Below are 23,341 nucleotides of genomic sequence, written 5' to 3' on the forward strand. Positions count from 1 at the left end.
AATTGACATAGTTTTCTAAAATATGGCAGATCTTGACCTTCAAGTTACCAAATGGAGAAGGCTAACATAATAACACTAGTGCACCATCCAAACCTGCTGTGATTAAGTATTAAGTATGTCATAAAAGAGGCATCATTTGCGGTCAGTGAAACTAATATGTTACAAACATATAAGTAAAATACTGCAACTAATAATGTGAATGTACCTAAGGCTAACACACAACTGCCAAAGACTAGCATATAAGAGAAGATTTGGCAATGATAATATAAAGCACACATGCAACAGCGGTGCTTGTTTCTATTCTATTCTATTTCTATCTGTTTTTCGCTCTGCAACTGGCAAACTAAAAAATGATAGCAGCCTATAAGCATATTGACAACGATTGCTAAAAATGTGTTTTTATTATATTAATATAATACAAAAACATGCGCATACAGAAACCTACCTATAAGTCCAACCTCTAATGTATAGTTTTTACCATTTATAGCAACACATGATACATATAAAGCAAAAACTAAAAAAGAATATTGACAATTCAAACGAGATGTAACAATCAAATTACATGTTTGTCTGCTTCTAATTGACATTATTTCTGTTTATGTAGCTAAATCATTAAAACTGTTACTCTACAGAAACTAATCCTCCTGTTTCCAGTTTGGTATTGATGGCCTGCAGCAGCAGCAGCAGCAGCAGCACAGTAAAGGTCTAGCCAGTGCACCGCACAGCTCTTCTTTTTAAAGAATATCGATATCAGTGCAGACCGTGGGCTGCAGTCACCACACAATCAATAATTCACAAACTTAATTTACAGCTGTGAAATACCAAGGCCTTTACTGACTGCATGCACTCCTGTCTGTGTGCTTAAATCCCTTTCTGTCCAGTGTGTTTATCTTCACCGTATAATTTTTTTGTGCATATCTGTGTATATTTTATCACTCTCTGAAAGGCGGCCGCTCTTATCACTCTCTTTTCTGTGATGTACTTGAATTCTTGTGTTTGTACTGTGCAGTCGAAGGTGAAACACAGATGAGTGAGACATTCCTTTGTGGATGAACATGCACACAAACACAGCTCTCTGAATCACATCAGCTATGTGAAGAACTCCCTTCACTGAAGGGTTAGCATGACTCTGCACAGCAGTCCCAAAACAAGGCTTATGAAACCATGTTAGTTCATAGCACATCAGGCATCCAGTCAGTCAACAGCCTGCTGTGCTAGGTGAGAAATAACCATGGTACTTTCCACTTGGTGAGACTTTGTAGCTCTGCTTTAGTGTATGATTGGTGACATAATACAATAGCCAATGGGCTATTTTGCTTTAGATGGATGAAAGCTTTCTTCCAAATACCAGGAACTATCAGGATCTTTTAATTGTAAAAAGTAAAACATTAAAGCCTGTGCTTAAAAAATGACAGTATAAATAACAATTATAACTCCAAGGGAAGAAATTTCATAGCAACAAGATTAGCATCCGGTTGTATCCATTTCTAATGGCCAACAATTAAGCTTTGTGGAAAACTGACATTTTGATAACTGAAAACAAAGGGTTGTGAATTTTTTCATTATGACTCATTACATTATTCAGATGACTCGAGAGCTGCTGTGTTTTGAAGGAAAAGCATTCAAAATGTACAGTAAAGAAAAACACGAACTGCAATATGAGATTTCAAACAAAATCTCATATTTGCAGGATATTAAACAAACCAATAATACTTTTACCAATTAAAACTGCTACAATATAAAAATCTATTCCACAGACTCATGCAAAGGAAGCTCAGTCTTTAAATCAAACCATTGGTGAGGGCTGGAAATATAAATCAAATCATTGAGATATTAGGGTGTTGCATCTCCATCACTGTGGATGTTAGGGATGGGGATGGCAAGCAAGCTATTTGAAATTCACTGAGAACTGTTCATCTATTTTTAAACACCCCCCACTTGTGGAAGCCTCACCTGGCAGAGTTGCACTGAACCTTTTTTTTTTTTAATTTCTTTTTTTTAGAGAAGGTCAACTAAGATTTTTTGACATCTGTACAGTGGCATGAAATCTCACAGTGCTACACATATTTCAGTTTAATAGTAGTATTTAATGGTAGTTCAACAGAGGCTGGTAAATAGTGCAATATTGCAAACTTGTAGTAGTAGTACAAGATACCTCCAGGAGCTGAGAAAAAACAAGGGGAAATGTATATAATAGACAAGAAGCAGCTATTCAGAATGTACGTATGTGTATATCATCTGTAGTGGATGCACCACTACACTTCATCTGAAAGACAGCCAGGTGAAGGGTGATGAAACCCAGCCATCTTCCTTCAATCCACAAACAGCAAACGCCCAATTGTACCAAGGGAACACACAGTCCAGCCAGACCAGAGCAGACAGACCCAGATCCCCTGCCAGGAACCCAGCCATCCATCCCAACCCGAGCCACATCAGGGACCTGGTCCTGAGCCAAGGCTGTGACCATCAGACCATTAGACATTGGCAAAAGAGACAATAAGCAGAAAGAGGGAGGAATTGGATGCAGAACTGTAGCCTCATTTTCTGCTTTTCACTCACATTACGCTTCTCTCAGACCAAATCTATGTGCAAATACACTTACTCGTATTTTTTCCCATTAAAAAAAAAGGGCAGCAACATCAACTCTGTTATGTTTATTTTCACTTCACCGAGTCCTGACATCAGTTTCTATTCTTCCTTTTCATTACAGTTTTTATTGGCTACACTTAGTATAACAAAAAAGTCCCTAGAGTTGCAGCCGAGTGGCAGAAAGGAAGTGAACACCAGAAAAGAACAGACTCTCTGGAGGCTTCAAGACAAACTGAGCACAGTAAACAGTTTTCTTCAAAGGTCCCAAATCCACGACAGGCTAAATAGGGATCTGCCTGAACCTCAGTGTTTAAATGAAATTTCTAGTCAAGTCTGAACCTAAACAAACACACATCTTAACTTGTAGTCTTGTAATCTACTTCAACTGGCAAACCTTTTTTAAATGGTTTCTCAGTACATGGCTTCTGCTGGAAAGACAACAGCTATATGGTGATTATTGTTTGAAATGCTCCAGCCTAGACAAACACATACCAGCAAAGCTATAAATAGTAGTAACATTGATATGCTGACAGTTTAGTAGTAGTAGTGCAAAACTAATGCTATCTAACAGCCCTGTTCAGTCGGCCAACTACCCAGCTTGGCCTCTCCTGACTCAGATGCAAAGTTTTGATCCTACCTTGTCAATCTCCTGCTGCAGGACCTGTTTAGCGACCTCCAGATCCTGCAGGCGGACCCTCAGCTCCTCATTCTCCTGCTCAAGACGACTCCTCTTCTTCTCCACACTGTCCAGCTGGCTGTGGAGACGGATGGACACGTCCTTTGCCACCTGTGAGGGGAAGATGGAGGGGTAGAGGTTGGGAAGTTTAGCTCAGTGCGTCAGTCGTCACAATGATACCTAAATATCATGCATGAAAGTCCGTTTGCCTCAGAATTTCTTTTACACGGTCAGGTATTTGGGCACACAGACACATATTAGGACCCTGCAGGTTGTTCGCTTTATCAGATATTATAACAACATTATGCTGCCTAGCTAAAATGCTAAAATGATCCATTCATAGACTCCTTCAAGACCTTATCGTCTTCATCGGATCGTTTCAGTTTAATGACAATATCCACATAACATGAATAATGTGTTGTTCAAGTTATTAGGGCATGATCCATGATCCTAGGAAACACCTAACAAGGAACTAAAGTTACAGACATAATCATACTGTGGTGTGTACTTAAAATATTCTCAGCTGTAGCAAACCTAAGTCATATCCATTTAATTCAGACATCTAGGGTAAGAGTAGTTTCAAGCAATGTGTGTGTAAATGCATATTTTTCTCCAAAAGGAACCCCAGAGTGTTGTTATCTCGGATTGTAAGTTCACCAAGGTTGAGGGAGGTTACTTATTATGTTATTAATCTCTGTTCAGGTAAAATAGAACATCTGGGCTATGCAAATATCAGAAATGTTATTAAAATAGTGCTGGAGAAAAAAAAGAACTAGTTAAATACTTGTTATTTGGGCTGAGACTTAAGAGTGTATTATACATCAGGAGGAAGTTTATACAGGCACTACTTGGGGACAATGATGAGGGGACTTTTTTTTTTTCAATAATAATACCAGAAAAGATAATTAATAGCAGCCTAGCAGGGACTGATCTTTTATACATAAAATGATCTCATGAAAGTCTGATTGTGCCCCCCTCCCCGGACTGCCTCCCCCACCACCAAAGCCCTGAGGGCAGTTATTCATTAAAAGTTTCTAATGTCAGAGAGTGACACCAAAGTCGACACCAGCAGCTGGGGGAAAAAAATTTTTTTAAATCCCATGTGACAACTGCATTGCGGTTTTAGTAAAGCTATCATGCTGTTACAGTATTAAAAATCAGAACAACTTCTAAAATGAGGCGAGTTAAATAAATTTGTCTAGTTTGCAAACTTGCATGGCATGAAGCTGAATTAAGCAGTGTTTTGCTGTCTGAAAAACAAAGAGTGCCCTGATCTGCAACACCGATGCAAAACTGGTTCTTCAATGTGTTTTGGGGAAACAATACACAAAATTACACACCGACATCATCCCGAAACACTGTATTCAGTATTCACGTCATAGTCTTTACACAGCCAGTTAAGAGTTTGCATAGGGGCCCAGTGATATATCAGCTGATGATTGGTATTTGATAAATATCGAAAGGTCTGAAAATAAAGTGTGAAATATACTGATGTCAACGGCTGTTTTTCTGTTGTCCCATATTCATTCACATTCATGTGTTGTGGTTTGTTTGTTGTATCAGGATAGAAAGGGGAATAAACTGACAGCAAAAATCAAATATACAACCCCAAAATTATCAGTGTCAGCAGTAACACACAAACACTCGAATCAAGACTTTTTAGCATTTTTTTCATAAAAAAATGTCTGCACAAAGTATGATATCGCACAAAACACTGTGAAGAATTGCAAAAAATAAAAGGTAGTCAAATCCCAATTATGGCTTTCAGTATAGAGGTTTGTCAATTATCTAGCAGTGAAAATTACCAGAGGCTAATGAGCCGAAGCCCCGACTAAAGAGCAAAAACTATTCCACTGGACAGATCGCTGTATCGCATTTAATCAGTCATCGCTGGTTATTAAAGAAGACAAACACAGAAAAAATGAGCTTGTGCAGAGAAAAGGGGTCATTTGCTTTAATAAATATCAATTTCACCTTCAAACTGATTGCTTTTTGCTCAATTCAAACTAAATATGAGGGCTTTTATTTTAAGAGGCTGCATTACATTTGATCAAATTAAACTTTAATGGTTCCCATTGGGAACTAAGTAAAAGACTTCATCTAGTGTTTCGGGGGAAAATCTGTTCAATCATCACTCAGTAGTTCAAAAATGCACTTAAACCCCATTAACCTCCATACTGATTTAATCTAGTGGGATGAGGGTTTTTGTCTCCAATGGTTTAACAGTTTATACTGACCACTTTTCATTTTAGCAGTTAACTGGTGCAGGCTTCAATGATTTGTTATCAATGAACTCGTTGTATTTAATATTTAGCTGTGAGACAGGCAGGTGTGAGTTTTAAAAAATAGAGGTGTTTTTTTGTTTGTAGTGTAAATAGTGCATATCTGAATAGAAGCTGCAGCACCAGTGGAACCACTATTAGTCAGAGTGGATTTATGTGGTTTCAACAATACTCCTGTTAGAGTTTATAAATGCATGTAACGGACTGTCTGCTTGTGCACTTTGTAAATGTGTGTGTGTGTGTGTGTATCAGGTGTCTGTTTGAGCATCACTGGTACAGTGCGTCTCGCTGCTTGTTTGAAACGACTCTCTTGAACACAGTTTGTAATTGTACGTCTGAATGTGTTTTTTTTACGTCTGTGTCTTTGTGGATGAGTTTGAATTGGTGCCAGGATGCACAATGCCCCTCTGTACCCTCACTCTATCCAAATGCTCTCGCAGCTCCACCATGCTCCAATTCATGCTCAAATGTGTGTGTGTGTGTAGTTTCTAATAGTTCCAGTGGTATTCAACTCATTTTAAGTCTTTATTTTAAGTTTTTTTCTGAACTTTATTCAGGCATCTCTCATCTTATTATTATATGAAGAGACTTTATTTTAGACAAAAGTTATTAACATGAAAATATTATTTTGTTGCTGTCTGTCTATCTGTTCATTTTCAGTCACCTCACATGTTGGGCTGGTTAAAAAAATATACCAATATAAGCTAACCAGTTAGCTATTGAACATTTAGTAAACTGTAATGTACTGTACAGCTGGATCCAGGAATATTTGTACACTGACACAGTTTTTCTAGTTTTGCTTCTATACATCATCATTATGAATGCTGCAACAGTCAATCAGGATGTGACTGAAATGCAAACTCTTTAATTCAAGGGAGTTAACAAAAGTATTGCGTACGTCTATATTTCTATATAACATGTCCTTGTATTTGTACACCCATACCGTGGTAAGCAACTTTTGACCGTTAGACTTAGAGTTGATTAGTTGATTAGTTAGAGTAGGGGTGTCAAACATAAGGCCTGGGACCAGAATTGCCCTTTCTTTGGAAAATGTGAAGGAGGGCAAAAATCTTGGACTTTTAACTTTATTTTCAGACGTTTTACAACTTTTCCTACCCATGCAAACCTCTCCCATGGCCCTTCATACTTCGTCAATGTAATTAAGTAATAGACAAACATTAAATGTGTTTTGTCTATCACAGAAATCTCTGTTTTGTAAAATTAGCCCACAGTAAAAAAAAAAAAGAAAGAAAAAAAAGAAAGAAAAAAAAATACTTAAAGGACAGTCTGAGGCATGAGCTACCAGAACTTGATATCCCTAAGCTAGAGCAAAAACAATATATAAAAAACACAAAGCCCAAAAGTTTTTCACTATGCACACACACAGATTTATGGCTTATCCATCTCCCCCTTCCTTTGTTCCTCCTCCCACCCTCACTTCTATATTGTCCCCTTCATTAACACTCCTTCGTCAGCCTTTTGACTCCCAGTAAATGCTGCACTGTTCTTCTATGTTAAAGGGAAACGTGAAGGAATTTAATACCATTGAAGCTGTGGTTTTTACCCAGCAACAGAGCCATAGGATGTAATTAGAATTCAGTCAGGGTGTCAGCTGACTGAGAAGATGTGTGTCTGCGCGCGTGTGTGTGTGTGTATACATGTGCGCATGTGTTAGAGAATGAAGGAGCGAGTGTGTGACAGGGAGGTGTGGAAGAAAAGCATTAAACCTACAGAAAAGGGTGAAAATCAGGCCGCAGGGGGGAAACAGTCACATCATTCTACAAGTGGCAGTTAGTCACCCAATCACTCTTTTTTTCATGCACACTGTGCGGTTATTTGTGTTTGATTGCGCTTAACAACTGGAGTCTTGTTTCTCCACAAACACACACACAGCTGCTTTCTTTCCATAACGGACATCTCTCTTTAACAACGACTCTATCCCTGTAGATCTTATCAGAGGGGTTTTATGTGCAGCCGCTTGTGTGTGTTTACGTGGCCGTGTGTGTATTTGCATGCACTTGTTCTTATCCTGAGGTACAAAGCATACAAAAAAAATATTTGGCACTCGCCTCTTGAAAGAGCGGTTTAAAAAAATTAGATCAGTCTAATTTAGACATACGCAGGTTATCTGTGGGTTTATGTTAAGGCAAAAAGTTGAGCATGTGCATACTGTACTTATCTGTGTTGGTGAAGGGTGAAAAAAGGTATTATGACAAATTATATATCAGTTAATAATTTACAGAAATCTTGTAAAAATATATTTACAGATAAAGAAAATATAATTTATGTCTTTACCTCAACTCATGAACAAACTCTTTTATTCAATATGTTTCTTTTTTTAACTCATGCACTGCAGCCCAGAACTGCTTGTGATAATGCAAATGCCCAGTGCAGATAACAAAATGATCTTTTACATGCCAGCTCAGTAATGTAAAGTCTGTGTGTTGTGTGTGTGTGTGGTTGCACCACTTTTCACTCATCTGAGAATTGTGCAGGTTATGATAATCTGATGCATCACAGCCCATGCCTGTCCTGGGTCCTGCTTCCTGCTGTGCTCTACCGCATATCTCTTATTGTCTGAGGTTTTCTTTTTTGTAATTTTGTCTCTGTACACCACCACTGCGTTTAAATCAAACAAATAAGTCTTTTAGCTTTAATTCAGGGACTTAGCTAAAGCATTGCATTAACTGTTTAGGAATTACAGCAATTTCTACGTCCAGTCCCCTGGTTTAGAGGTACAAAATTAACTGAGCCTTTGTCTGGCAAGTGCTTTAATTTTTACCTGATCAATTAAACAACTAAAAGATCTGGAGTTGGTTTAAAGTGGCATTTGGTAGCTGTTAACCAGAACTGGAACAAGACATTAATGTAAGTGAAGGAGGCCATTATTGGCAATGACAATGAGAAATAACAGCTTAAGCAAAATGTCTTCATCTGTTTCTTCCACTAAAATCCTTAGTTTACGTGCTAGCAGGTTGGCATGCTATATTTGAATTGCTCAACAGCTGAAAGAAAACTTTTCCAACATTGCTACAATGAGCCTATCACCAAACATTTTCTTGAAACCTACTCTAACTAAAATTCCAGAGCTTAACGGAAAAGGGTCCCTAGGCAAGCTCATTCTTGATTTTATGCTAGCTGGTAAGAAATCACCTGAACTGAATGGATGATAATGTACTCTGCTACACCGCACACGTAGCTCTTTAAGAAACAGGATTTACATGTGTTACACCACCTAATTTCCAAGAAAACATGACTGAGTACTGACCTCGGATCTACAGCTGTTCTACCTCACAGCATACAGAAATTAAAATAAGACTCATGCTAATATCGTGGTTCAGATAGCGACCGACAGGTTCAGTCAGTCCTGATGGTCTTTGAAATCACTCACAGTTACTAAACCACTTTGGCTTTGTCCATTGTTTTCCAACTTTGAATTTTTAAGTGCTGAACATGTGTGGGATTCACAGTTCCATTTCTGAATGCCACTTCACTCTGCTTTGTCTGCCTGCACTCCAGCGCTATAGCCATTCTGCTGTCAAATCAAATAGGAACATAACCATTTCTGCTAATGTAAAAATATGACAGTAACAATTGTTCAGTCTGTAGTTTTATTTACATCAGCACTCTGCAGCGGTTCAGCCTTCCATTTACCAATTTAGAAATCGCTGCAGATTCATGTCGGGGAGCGATGACTCTAGTGAAACTGTAACACTCAGCCTTGGAGTTGAGCGCATTGTTTTTTTTAATGAGCTCTGAAATATGCTTACAAAGAGTGGCTCTATGTAGAATTATTGACTGCCTACTGTTAAGCTGAACCCATCAGTTTATCTTGGATCAGAGTAATGCTGAATAAGCTTGTAGCAGCACATATAAACAAGGAGTGTTTTTGAAAAGCTATCTAAAACACCGCTGCTTGCTTGTAATTTCATTTCAGGTAACCCATTTTGAATGTTTGCATGCAGTAATTAAACAGTCGGATTTTTTATTTGACACATAATATGATACAATAAAAAGCCACGCAAATAACTGCAGTATATTCAATGGAAATTGCTGGCTTTTTTGACGTAGCTGGATAAACATACATTTGATCCTGTGAGAACAGGAAACAGCAGCTATTAATAAATGTAAACACGATGACATGCTGTCTAGAGAATGACCAGTCTTCAGTCAGTCCCAGTGTTTAAAGATAATATGAGGTCATTAATTTGAAATTTGAATATGAATTTGAATTGAATTACAGACTGGAAGACAAAAACTATTTCAGTTCTAACTATTTCAATCTAAAAGGACAGTTATTTATATTTCTAGGCCTTCAGTGATCCAAAGTGGATATCTTCACTATTGCTTCGAAAAGCCTAATGTTGCATCAGTGCATCATTTTGCATGAGTCCTGTCATCATTTACAGCCCTCAAAACACAACCATGATAATGATAACTTATCACAGTATGGAGGAAAGAAAACATCCCATATGACTCTATCATTTGTTTTTATTAAACTTCAAATATAATTCAAGGTAAAGGTGAGGAGAACACATTTTATTTAAGTCTGCTCAAGTGAACTGCCTGATTTTGATGGAGACGGTGGGTGACACAGAGGTAGCCCTGGTCTTGATGTTTACTGTTCACGATGCTGACCTTTTCCACAGTCGTCCAACATTCTGGCCCTTCAGTACCCACTTAGAGGGTGTTACGTCACAAGTGGTCTGCTTCGTGTCTATATATAAACCATTATGTGTGAAAGAAGAAGAGAAACAGACAGTGTTGTGACAGCTGTGCAGGCTGTGATCCATCTATCTTAGAAAAGAGGGTGTGAGAGAGAGAGCCACAAGGAGGGAGAGAGGTAGTGAAAAGTGAGGAATTCTCACAGTCGCTGGCATGCTGGGAATGTGTGATCTCGCCTCCAGTATCACCAGCAATCATTTTTAACCATGTTTTCATTAATGCATGCATACAAACAGGTATCTGCTCAGTAGGGGTGGGACTGAAGCTGCTGTAGTTCTTCACAGGGCACGTCCTGTTGCTATAAGCACTTCTGCTGGACTCTGTAACATCCAAAAATAATTCTACATAAGCATTTTACTGTTAACTTCCTGAAATGTAAAGCGTGACACACGCATGGAAACAGCAACTTCCTACAGTATGTGTGTGTTTGTGTGCGTGTGTATGTGAGAGCAACACAAGAGGAACATTTTTACTGGAACTCACACAGTGTTATTAAACAGTAAAAACAAATCCCACTTTAGAAATTTTTATCACAAGCACACACACAAGCACACACACAATGCAAATAAGATATAAGATAAATGTACACTGCTGCTTTTGATGATAGTGAGCATGTGTGCGTTTGGATGGCTGTCTTTTTGTGAGAACTAGTGTAAGGCTTTCAGAGTGACGACATCTTGTCTAGTCCGTAACTTTTCAAGATGCATTGAGGTTATAGCTTGTGGTTAGTTGAGTATATTTTTAAAAAACATGGTTCCTCTCAGCTGGAAGTCTGTCTGATGTTCATGCGTGAATGAGTGAGAGGCAGGATGACTCTTGACCAAGTGACAATGCATTTATAAGAACATCTACAGGAAGCACCCTCCCCCTAACACGCACGCACACACACATCTACTGTGTGGTACAAAGATAGGAAGTATTATAATGGAAAAAATGAACTGAACTAAATGACAAAACAGAGAAAAACGAGAAAAAGAATTCATAAATATTTGTCAAATTATTATGGTCTACTTTATATATCGTGTTGACATTACCGGGAGCACAGACTGCACACAGGTACCATATGTAGCATAAATATTGTACAAAGCACCGTAAAGCTGTCCCGATTTACACTCACTGCTGCAGAGGGCAGGGGTGTCTCCTTATTTGGGCAACTTAAAAGAAGTGTTCAAGGCCCAGGCCTAATGTTAAGCTATGCTAAACACCTTGTAAATCTCTCTCACAAAGGGAATCTACTCATCTTCTGAAAAAGGTAAGTTCACCTTAAAAGTTTTGCCTTTTAAAACTATATCCTTTTAAAATATTACTTGTTCTCAGGTGGAAATCATCTTAAAACAATCTACTTGAGATACAGTCAGATACAGTCACACCCTTAAGACAAGTGAGTGAATAACTGACTTTTTTCTGGAAATGTGAAGTACCAATGAGCTAACATCATGAGAATCCTAACAACTATTTCCTCTGTGTGTCCAGATGCCTGTTGCCTGTGGGAATGAGAGTAGTGAGTGAGTAGGACAGGAAATGATGTCAGGAATTCTCATAGAGAGTCTGATGGCTGTAGACCTACTGAACCCTTACAAACACACATATAAAAACAGGCAGTCACATGCAAGCAGACACCCGCAAGATTTCTAAATGGGCACAAATAAGAGCACATGATGTACATAATGACATGTTTGTGTCAGAAAGTATTCACATGACAAACACATTAGAGTGAAGACACACTCTTTCTAGTTCACCATTTCTTTCACTTGTCATTCTGACTTTTTTCCATCTGACTTTCAGCCCACGTGCTCTCCCTAAAGGACAACTAAAGGCCTTGAGAATAGACTGAAAGAGGCAGAGTAAGGAAAGGAGGAGTACTTTTGCTGATTTGTTTCCACTTGCATGCGAGTGAGTCATCGAATCTAATGCATCAACAGTAGTTAAGCCAATTACTTTTGCAAAGCAGCTCAGGGCAGAGCTGCTCGGCAAATCAAGGTCAAGTTGGACCATGAAGTGCAAAAACACTGGGGCGCGTCAACCACAAGAACCGTAGCTCAATAAAACGTTTTATACAATAAGTTCGCACATTTCTCTGGAGCAAGAAGAAGAAGAAGCACTGAGATTTTCACTCATGTTTACTCTTGTTTAAGATAATCAGTATGACTGTCATACTTGATAGCTGTTTGGCATTGCACCAAGCTTTTGTGAGGCCTACTGTAAATGCAAAGAAACATGTATTTTCAACCCGCTGTCAAAACGAAACTTACATATAAGGAGTGAAAACCAAAGTGGAGCTTTTTTCTTGTATTGTTTGATTTTAGTTGAGTAATTTAAAAAGGTGAATCAGTGAATGTTTATTAGTTATTTTATGACCATCTTGCAAAGCCTCAGGGACTTACCACCCTTTACTTGGATCACTAGCTGATCTTATGGAGCAACAGCCACTCAATCTAAACTGATAGTTTTATGTTACATTGCACTATGAAAGGGGCAGTATAGAGCTACTACTTAATGCACTTCTGTGTACAAATGAAAACACTGGGCTTTTTTGAATCTGGCCTTCTGGACTTCATGCCTATTAAAGGATAAGAACACTGACGCCAGCATACCATTGCTACACTGGTAGATTTTGTGTAAAACTTTATGATGCATCCCCTTACGATGAACCATTATAAGGGTACTAAAAGAGATTTCATTTAAAAAAGGAAAATATCCAAGTAATTTTATGTCAGTAAATTATTGATTTTTAAACAGAGTATTTGTAAATTCAGTGTGGTTAAAAATATGGGAAAAAATCCTTAAAAAATTAATACAGAAAACTGCTTCATTTTAAAACGGTACATTGTGCCATACTTTTACTTTTACTGTGGGGATGAACTGGGGGATGTTTGTGCATCTTACTGCTTAATTAACTGTGCATTCATTTTTGAGGCAATACTCCACTCAAACCTATGAACATTTTCCAATTGAAAAATGTCCTTTGATTATTTTCACACATCTGATGTCAACTTTAGGGTTACTAAAATGTGCACAAAAATACAACAGTGCTAATATTTAGTTGTACAACAAATGGCACATTACAGACAGTTGGATGATTTTGGTTTCTATGACTTAGTTAATGGCAAAGTTGAAGAGTCTCCAAACAATTTCGCTTGTTTTTATAATTAAACTTTTATGCTCTGAGTCAGAAATTCAGAGCTTTTAAATCTGCAACACTGAAAACCTTTAAACAACGTCAATTTTTTTTAAACTCCTATTAAAGCAAAGTGAAGATTAAAGTTTTCCAGTACAGCCTAATCACAGTGGAGTCATAGGGGTAGGTAGAGTGTGTGTTTTTAAAATACGAATAATGAAGCTACCAGAATAAACAGAGGAGTGGCTGATACACACTAGAGAAAGAGAAGCTTAGCCACGGCTTAATGCATGCAAACACACACACACACACACGAACACACATGCAGAACAGTATGTTGTAACTTGACCTGGCATCTGAGTCCTTGGCCCTGTCGGCAACAAGGCACAATCAGCCATGTGTTGTGAGAGAGAGACACAGAGAGGGCAGACTTGTCTCCCAGCAGTGTGATTTTTTTCAGCTTTCTGTGTTAACGATACCCCTTTGCTGATGCAATCAACAGATGCAGACTTAGCTCATTTTCCCCCTCAAGCTTTAGTCTTTCCATGCATCATCCCTGCCATCACTCCCCTCTCATTTTCTAAACATGACAACTGGCCACTGAATTCAAACAGGGACTCCCTTCTGCCTTTGAGTTGTTTTCTCATTGGTCAATTTGAATTTTCAAACACTGACCAACCACCCCCTTCCCTTTTAGTCACAGGATGTACACTCATCCCTCCCTCTTTCCGTCCTCACTTCCCTCCTTCCTTCCAAAACAACCAGATGGTGATACAGCAGCTAAGAGACAGACAGCAGCAGCGGGCGGGAAGCCCTTCGAGAGTGATTCCACGGTCTCACTCTCTTGCACGCTCTCTCTCTCTTAGAGGATAAAAAGCCCTCATTGTGTCGTCCTTCACGTGGAAAATGTTGGAGGAATGCTATAAATTTCGCACAGAGTAACGGTAGTCCAGGGTCAGTGTGACAAAACACACACACAAAGGCTTTGCCCTAAACTCACCGTGTTCCTGTACAGCTACTGCAAGGCCCTACCAAAACAGACTGTGCACATAGACACATTTATAGTGTCTAAAATGTATCAATTTTATCATTGGTGGGGGTTTCCTGACTAATCAAATTAATTGCCTGTATAAGTGGGTTATTACAGATAGCCCATGTTATAGGAAAAGGAAGGAAATTCTTCAGAAACAAAAGCTCGAACTCGATGCAGTTTTGTGACTTTCAGAGTGTGACAAAAACTGGGTCAAAGGAATCTCCATATACAGACACATCATCAGAAAGCATTAGTGTATCCAAACATATCTTCTCTTATGTCACAAAAATAGTGATTGAAGACCGTTGCATAGCAAAAATTATGCAACCGTGTGCAGTGAACTTATGATCTTGTCGCCTTTGAAACAATTGCTTTGAAGAATGCAAGTCTACGGCAAATCGCAGCAAGCTGGATTCTCCAAGATTGACTGAAAGTGGTTGCCCAGAGGTCGAGCGTGTAATGCCTGAACCTCTGTATATTTTACTTCTAAAGATCAAAGATGGTAGAAGAAGTTTAATTAACTCGTTAGCTAATTAAACCTGACAGCTGTGTTTTTATTATTGAGTACCTTAGAGATGCTGGGATTAAAGACAAGACATCTAACGATGTTCCACTTGACTCTTTTTGAGACCAACTTCATTTGAGTCCACACATCTTTTAATTTCCAGCTCAATCTCCAACACTTACTTTTACATCCTGCTCTAGTGTTCGTATCAGTTCTCCATCCACTTGTCCTGTTTGGGCCACGCGGATAGAGCGTCGTTCTGCCTTCCTCAGCCGGTACTGCAGGATGCGGCAGGTCTTGTTTGCCTGAGGAACAGGGGCAATGTCAGCAGATCATGTTATGCATCAGCTGTCTAATCCATCTCTAGTACTTTGCTTCACTGCACTGTTCCTTGCAGCAGTCATGTGCATGTAGAAGAAATGCAGAAAACATAAAATGGCAGGAAAGAGCATTTGTTGCATTTATTTTTGGAGCCCAAATTTGCTTTTCAGATGTAAAATAAATGGAATTCTTTCTTCACGAGGTCATTTTTGCAAGATCTGCGATAAGTCAGGCTCATTAAACCAGTCTGTCTTTGTAACCACATACCTGCTCCAGCTGTTGCCGCAGTTCCTGCAACTGGTAAACGTCTTCCTCCATGTACATGTCCCTCATCTCCAGCATCTCAGATCTCAATTCCTCCATCTCATCCTTGGGGCAGTGAAAATGAGAGAGTATATAAGTGCGTCTGTTATTTTTACACATAGCTAAGTACTCCTCCAGTGTTAACCTGTGGAGAAGGTGTAAAGACTTCTGACTGAACATCAGGCTCTAAGTGGCTGTAAAGAGCTGACAGCATTATATGCACACACAGGATTTTTGTCATAAATGCAAGGCAATCATCACTGTCATCAGAAAATCACTCCATTAAACTTTCCAACATCGTAATGTAGTCCATCAATCACCTCTTGCTGCCATGTATGACTACATCTTCTTCTTTATCACCCTCATAATTGCATAACAATCAGTGTCCTCTTAAAATGAGCTTCTGCAATATTTTCTTACATCAGATAAAAGGGGCCATGCAAAATAGAGAACTGCATGACCGAGTAAGATAATATGACAGTGAACTGTACTCTTGTTTTTTGCCTCACTCCGAAGGTAGTGCTAAGGAGACCAAAGGTCAGGGTATAGCTATTAGCACACCTTGGAGCAAACTCCAGGATGTGGCATCTGTGGATTAAGAAAATTCAAAATCTAAGCAGAGCATTTGGATAGTGTGGGACTGCACTAAAATACAACTCACAAATACTACAGACCAGTATAAATGTTTCATTCAAACCAGTGTTTTTATCTACCCCCGTTTTAGTCACATGCAGATGAATTATTCATTTCAGCCTGACAGCATGAATTGCATCACACTTCTGAATCATATTTAAGGCGCAGCTCTGTCTGTGTTTCCAATGAAATCAAGTATCACACCCCATAAAAAAAGGAAAGTCTAGGTCACTCTGTTTTACGGCAAAGCACGACAATGTGCTTACAGAACTGTTAAATGAACGTGTGCTGGCAAAAATCCCTGCCTCTAAGTATGAGCGTGTTTGTGTGGGTGATGTGTTAGCATAATGAGCCAAATGAGTATGAGCGGCTGTAGTAATAGTAGTGCTGTCATGACTTACTACAGTAAAGAATGTGGGTCAGCTTCTGCAGAGCTCCAAGTGCAGCAACAACAAGCTGTGCGGGTGTGTGTGCATGTGTATTTTTGTGTGTCTGTATGTTTACTATGTGCACAATATGAAAAGCAAGGTGAGCAGTGTGTGCCTGCGTCTCCACTACGTACGCACTAAACTGTACAAGGATGAATCATAACCGTGTGAGCAGGTAAAGTAAAATGGATGGATTTAGTAATGTTTCTGTGAGTGGCACACCGCTGGCCACTGCTACACATCTGTGATAGAGAACAGAGTGAACGAGAGAAATGGAATGAAGTAAAAAGAAAGGAGGATGAAAGTTAATAGCATGAAAAAGAATCAAAGGGAAAGAGCAGACACAAGAACAAAACCCAAATTCTGAAACTGAGAGGAAAAGGAATGAAAGAACAGCAAAGCAATAAAAGGGAATGTAAATGGGAAACAGGAAAAGAAAAATCAGATAGGGAAAAAAACAGAGCGTGAAAACTATCTAGATGGAGAGGGAGATAAAACATGACAGCAGAGAGTGAGGAAGTGAGGACACGAAACCAGGGAATCATAAGTTAATGTGGTGAGAGACTGAGACTGAGGGAGAGAGATGGTCCACTGACCTGCTTTTCACAGCTAACTAAAGAAGAACAGTGAAGAAGGTCTCTGTCATGTGAGCGAGTCAGGAGAAGAAATCAACCAATCAGCTGTCATGTTAGTGAGTCAGAGTGGTTAATGTCAGAAATGAGTGTGTGCACACATCTGCTGTGATAACAGTCCTCCCTACCTGGCTCTGCAAATCTGAAACCCACCATATTTTGTTGTCAGTTGTGTACGAGGTGATTTAGCTAATTGCTTTCAGTATTTTGTCCCAGCTTTATGAGAGTGGCATTGTCAGGTTTTCATCTGACTCTCATATTCTTACATTCGTATGTGTATTCTATTCTATAAAGAAGCCTACAATAATACAGAGAAAACCCAAACAATCAAACAACCTCTTATGAGAAAGCACTTGGCAACAGTGGGGAGGGAAAACTCCCTTTTAACAGGAAGAAACCTCCCAGAACTAGGATCAGGGAGGGGTGGCCATCTGTCACATACAGCCCGGGTAAGAGGGCGAAGACAGGATAAACGAAACACGGCGGAAGAGAGCCAGAGATAAATGATAACTAATGATTAAATGTGGAGCGGTGTAAAAACAGAGTGAGTGAAAAGAAAAAAGAGGAGTGAAGATGAAACACTTGGTTAATAACAGGAAGTCCCCAGCAGTCTAGGACAAGTGCAGCCTTAAAAAGGGAGGATTCAGGGTCACCTGACAGAGCCAAAACTATAAGCTTTATCAAAAAGGGAAGTTTTGAGATTAACCTTCAAAGTAGAGATAGTGTCTGTCTCCCAAACCCAAACTGGAAGCTGGTTTCACAGAAGAGGGGCCTGAAAACTGAAGGCCTCCCATTCTACTTTTAAATCCCAGAGGAACCAGTCTCAGAGCAAAGTGTTCTTTTGGGTGATACGATGGGCCTGATTATACAACACCTTGTGTCTGAGGAGTTAAACATGAATTAAATATAAACACAAAACATAAACATAGTGGATCTGTATGGTTTTTATGTTCATTTAGGCAATTAGGCAGCAGATCAAGCTGCTATTCTGTGCATTTCTATCACATTTGCTATATTTACATAGATCCTGTATGTTTATTGTTATTATTATTTTCAGATTAAGCCTTCAGGATCATAACAAATGATCAAATGACTCATTGAAGGCACCATTGCATTTATTACCACTATGTTTTCAACTATTTAACTCTACCACCAAGGTCGTCTTTTACAATTTAAATTACTCCTAATTGGTAAGTGAAAACAGCCATCTGCACAAGCTGCACAGATGCTCATCTGTTTGTTTAAATTGCAGTCACAGGACGGACATTCCTAAAAATTAAATCCAGAAAATCTCGTCTTTCTTTGTGAAACTGTGTCAGGTTAGGCATAACATGAAGAGCAGCACGTCCCTACTCCTGGTTTATTGTGTCGAAATACAGCATGTGGACTTGAATGATGATTCAACTGTACTGAGCGTAAGTTCCCCCCTTGACAAGGCGTGCGGTGACTAAAGTGCGTTCAACAATTTGTCAAACTGTTTGTCAGCATGGCACCTACAACCTGACGGTGTATGTTCATGGTGTAGGAAAGCAGGAATGTAAGTACAGGCGTCAGTAATGCTGCGTGCGCGGTACGTGAAACATCTAATCAGATATTCTTTTGTAGCTTCAACAGAAACACAAACAGTAAGGTATAAAGTCGCCACTAATGAGATTCAAACAGCTGCCAACTGTTTTGATCTCCTACGGTGATTACCAGCTGAATGGGAAACAGCTCGGCACCCAGAAAGAGTCTGCATATTCATAGGATGGCGGTGGAAGACTGGCAGGCTGGAGATGTAAAGCATGAAGGAGGAAAAAAAAGATGAATTTTGAAGCGGTGGAAAACAAAGAGAAGGAACTGGAGACTGAGCATTACAGCAAGGATTTATGATAAGTCTGAGAGCCTGATGCCTCTGCAGCATGTTGTTTTGATCGTCTGATCACTAACCAGGTGTTCCTCGCAGCTGCAACAACACACACAGCCAGACTTACTTCACTGCCAACCCTCCCGTGGGGCTTTGCCGTGGTCCAATGTGATATGATGCCCCATATTCCGTCAGCAGCCACACACTGCACCAAATATGCACCAACTAGGATGACGTGTGTTAATGATAAAAGAAAGGAGTATTTTGGGGACCAGGAGTGGGCAACCAGAAACTAAACCAAAGATCAAAACACCCCCAACAGTTAAAGAAACTCCTGGGGAAAGTGCTTTTTGCTTAGAGACAAGCGCTGCTAATCAATTACCACAGGCAATCAATGTCTGACAATCACTGGCTTGTCTGGTCACTGCCAGGTAGTGCTAGGGGATATGTTCCCTAGCTGATCCTTGCCTTAATCAATCACTCTGGAGGGAGGCTTGACCAGCAGCTCGATGTATATAATACATTTCACTGCCTGCAGATGTACTGTGGGAGCTGTGAGATGCCTATTCTATCAAAAACACTGATGAAATCAAATCCTCCTGTGAGCTGAGGTACTTTGGGATAATGCAACAATTGTTTAGTTATTGTTTTCAAGAGTGATGCTTTAGTGTTTGACAGACAACAGGAATTTGATACCGATGCTGCCAGTAGAGGATCTTTTTCTCTTTTTTAATATAAGAGTTTTGCACTTTTATGGAAAACCCCACTCAAAATTCACAACTTGCAGGATTTCCATATTTACTTCCACATTTTAGGTGTTGAGAATCTTTAGGCAATCACACAGCGCTCTACCTCTGTGTTAATACAATGCTATTAATAATGCCTTTAGGAGCAAAGCAGAATACAGCAGCAGAATGAACCGTACCTCCACTGTGCCAACATGCGAAGCACAAGTGATGAACACCAAGTGCAAAATCTCAATCCAAAGCACACCATTGTTAACCATTTACAGTATTTCACCGTTCTGCAACTGCAGATTTTCTATCAGAAACCTATTCTGTCACCAGGAAGCAGCATGTTGTGCTCATGCGTGGCCAGGGGTGCAGACAGACTCTCTATAACATCAACATCCTTGTAGTGAGTACTCTTGGGAGGCATCCAAAGGAATCTCTACACAGTGAGAAGCAGGTCAGAGTGACTTTTAGAGGCAGACTTTGGAATAAAACAGTATGACAGAAAGATGATTTGTTTAAGGAATGAAAAATGACAATGACGTCAAATTGCTAAATAGGCCAGGTGTATGCATGTGACCAACGTCAGGAGTGTTTTTCATGGGAACCCATGCGAAAGCTGGTGTCACTGCTTGAAAAAAAAAAGACTAAAACCCTGTTTGTGAAGCACTATGTAGGTTAAGCAACTTCAAAAACACGAGCTGACATATGCCGAACTTACTTTGAGGTAATCATTCTCAGATCTCAGCTCTTCTATTTCCCTGACAAACTCCTCGTGCATGCTGTCCATAAACTCCTCTGTGAGGTCTGAGAAAGCCAGAGATGTGCTGGCGGGCACCCGGCTATCAAATGAGGTGACCGATCGCTCCTCGCCCGGGGATATGCTCCCTTCTCCCGTCTCGATACCGGTGGAGAGCCGGTCCTTCTCTCCGGAGGAGCAGGTGGTCTTAGCAGCAGCAGCAGCAGCAGCTTGTTGGCTGGTTCTGTCCGCCAACGCGCCATCCCTGAGCGGCTTCTCTAACTCCGGCCCGCCGCCCCTGCTACTCCTCGACTCGGCGTCGCTGCTCACAGCGTCCGTGGACAGCTTGTTTTCCTCAGAGGCGCAGTCCGACAGCTCGGAGCTGCTGTCGGTTGGGGAGAGCTTCCCCGGGGCGCATCCAGAATCCTTGGATAAATCATCGGATCCTATGCTGGCGTCCGACACCTTCCTCCGCGCTACGGTGCTTTTGATGGCCTTGGACGCCGAGCCCTTGGAGGACATGCCACCAGAGAGGGAGGATTTGCCGGCGGGTTTTCCGCCACCACTCTTCTCCCCTTTGCCGTCCTTCCCAGCAAGACTTCCCACGGGGCTGCGCCTGGATATGCGGCTACCCAGATGAATGGCTCCTGGCTTGACACTCAGGGTCGGGGTCCCAATCCCTCCTCGGATCTTCGTGAGCGACCACCCGGGTACATCCTTCGGTCTCGCCGGAGATGGGGCCCGGTTGATCTTCTTCTTCTGGCCTGGAGTGTGAGCGGACAGCACGGCAGAAAGGTCCGCAGATTCGGGCTGCTGACCGGGCACCGCGTGCTGCATCTGCCCGCTATCCGAGCACTCCGTCCCGCCTCCGCTTTCCATCTTCTGCCGGAGATGGAGTCTTCGTTCCTTGGGCGAGGCGAAGACGAGGTGAGTCGGAGAGTTGTGGACATCAACCTCCTTTGTTTTTGTCATTCATTCCGTTTAGGCAGATACGAGAAAAATAGAAACGAAACCTCCTATTTGCAGAAACAGGAGGCAGAAGTTAGGAGTGTGAATAAACAACTGCAGAGCCACACAAAAGGAGGAGATCACTCCGGCCACAATGAGGGCTTGCAACGCAACAGGACGAAGCGGGAAGTAGAGTCTAAAAGATCGAGAAAAGATAAATACAATCCAATTTTCCAGTTCTGTGTGCCGCAAATGCACCAATTATTCCGCTTTGTTCTGCTGGATCCTCCACTCCTGTCCTCGGGATCTCCCTCTCTCTGCCTCGATGACACAAATTAGCCGGTTCCTGCTCAGAGGAATTGTGGGTGAGAACAGACGGCAGTGCGGTGCCTATGGTCACCTCTCTCTCTCTCCTCTCATATAACGGGATGTAGCTCTGGAGGAGAGAGATAGTCTCGTTTCTGCAGCTCTCTGCCGCCACCAATGCAAGATATCAGAAAAACAGTAAGACACAGCAATAAATAAATAAATAAATAAAATATTGTGTAGAGACTCCAGGGCTCGGAGGACAGGGCCCATTTATGCACACTTAAGTCAGCTTAAAATATTTTCATACAGGTCAGTAAAGCAGCTGTGTGTGTGTGTGTGTGTGTGTGTGTGTGTGTGTGTGTGTGTGTGTGTGTGTGTGTGTGTGTGTGTGTGTGTGTGTGTGTGTGTGTGTGTGTAGCAGCCAGACCAGAAACCTTTCCTTCCAAAGTAACAGATATTTAACATGCGCGCAAATCATAGAAGAAAGGTCACAACAGCATACAGCTGCATTGTGGGAGGTGAGAGCATCACCTGACCCCAAATGTGTGCATTAATGTAGAGTACACTGTAGGGCTCAGATTATCTGTCTCCTTCTAAGCAAACAAACAAACAAAAGATTCCTCTGACATCACACTCAAGCAAATCTTTCTTATTCTTCTTAAAGTTTAGGTAGATAGGTTTGTCGCAAACATCGCATGAAAAATAGTGTCAAAGAACAATATTTCTTTTGTTTTAAATAAAGCATGCAATTTATAGTATCCCTTCTGTTTCCCTCCTTTCTGTCACCTGTTTATCTTTTACTTCTCAGACTGTAGACTGTTATTATCCTGCATACTGTCCCACTGTTCCCCCATTATTTATTGCCTCCGACAGCTTTAAATTTGTAACCTTTGGAGATCCCTTTTCACAGTCCCACCATTATTCTATCACAACTAATCATTAAACCTTAAGCGGCTATTGATATCCTGTAATTAGCATGTGCAGTTAAATTTTACAGAGCGCTGAGTCAGGCAATTCTCTGTTTTGTTGTGTTAAAGAGATTGTATGGGTTTTAAGGCATGGCCGAAAAACCCACGAGACCAGTCACCAGTCAAGATAAACTACTTACAGATAGGCGGAAAATTAAGTGATAACATTTATCCCATAGTGAAACATTTCCTGATAGGTAGGGTCTCATTCAGAGGTCATCAGGGGGCTCACCGAACAGTTTGAAATGAGTGGAGCCTGTGCTACAGCTCACACAATCATCAGATCTTAACCAAACTGGATACCCATAGGAGGTTTTTCAAGTAACGTGTTAGATATTAGTCCACCAAAATCTTGGTCTAAAGCTGGACACCAAAATGTATTTTTTTAATAAGCCGTATTTGCTTGTGCAGCATGTTTATTAGCATATACAGCATAAGTAGGAACCATAAAGTTGATTTTTTAAAATGTGTTTGTGCATTATTTTTGATAACTGACTGAAGGGCCGTGTCATCGTCTGCCATAAACTGTATTTTTGTTTCAATAAAGCTACAAAG

The 23,341-nt window shown here is 40.5% G+C and overlaps 1 protein-coding gene across 2 annotated transcripts in view; it reads right to left on the reverse strand.

The window, feature by feature from the left end:
- Nucleotides 1–22,038, reverse strand: part of mtcl2 (microtubule crosslinking factor 2) — an 89,424-nt gene extending 67,386 nt beyond the window's left edge. The window contains exons 1-4 of one of the 2 annotated variants that reach the window (XM_026155101.2): nt 20,544–22,033; nt 15,517–15,618; nt 15,111–15,233; nt 3,227–3,376 (exon numbers count right to left, since the gene is read on the reverse strand). In XM_026155101.2, coding sequence (XP_026010886.2) covers nt 3,227–3,376; nt 15,111–15,233; nt 15,517–15,618; nt 20,544–21,533 — 1,365 coding nt within the window. In that variant the 5' untranslated portion in view covers nt 21,534–22,033. Of the gene's footprint in view, nt 1–3,226; nt 3,377–15,110; nt 15,234–15,516; nt 15,619–20,543 lie in introns of both variants that reach the window. The other variant, XM_080295687.1, reaches the window with a different exon arrangement.
- Nucleotides 22,039–23,341: the final 1,303 nt, after the last annotated feature.

Source organism: Astatotilapia calliptera, chromosome 20 (genome assembly GCF_964374335.1).
Source record: "Astatotilapia calliptera chromosome 20, fAstCal68.1, whole genome shotgun sequence".
NCBI classification, from domain to species: domain Eukaryota; kingdom Metazoa; phylum Chordata; class Actinopteri; order Cichliformes; family Cichlidae; genus Astatotilapia; species Astatotilapia calliptera.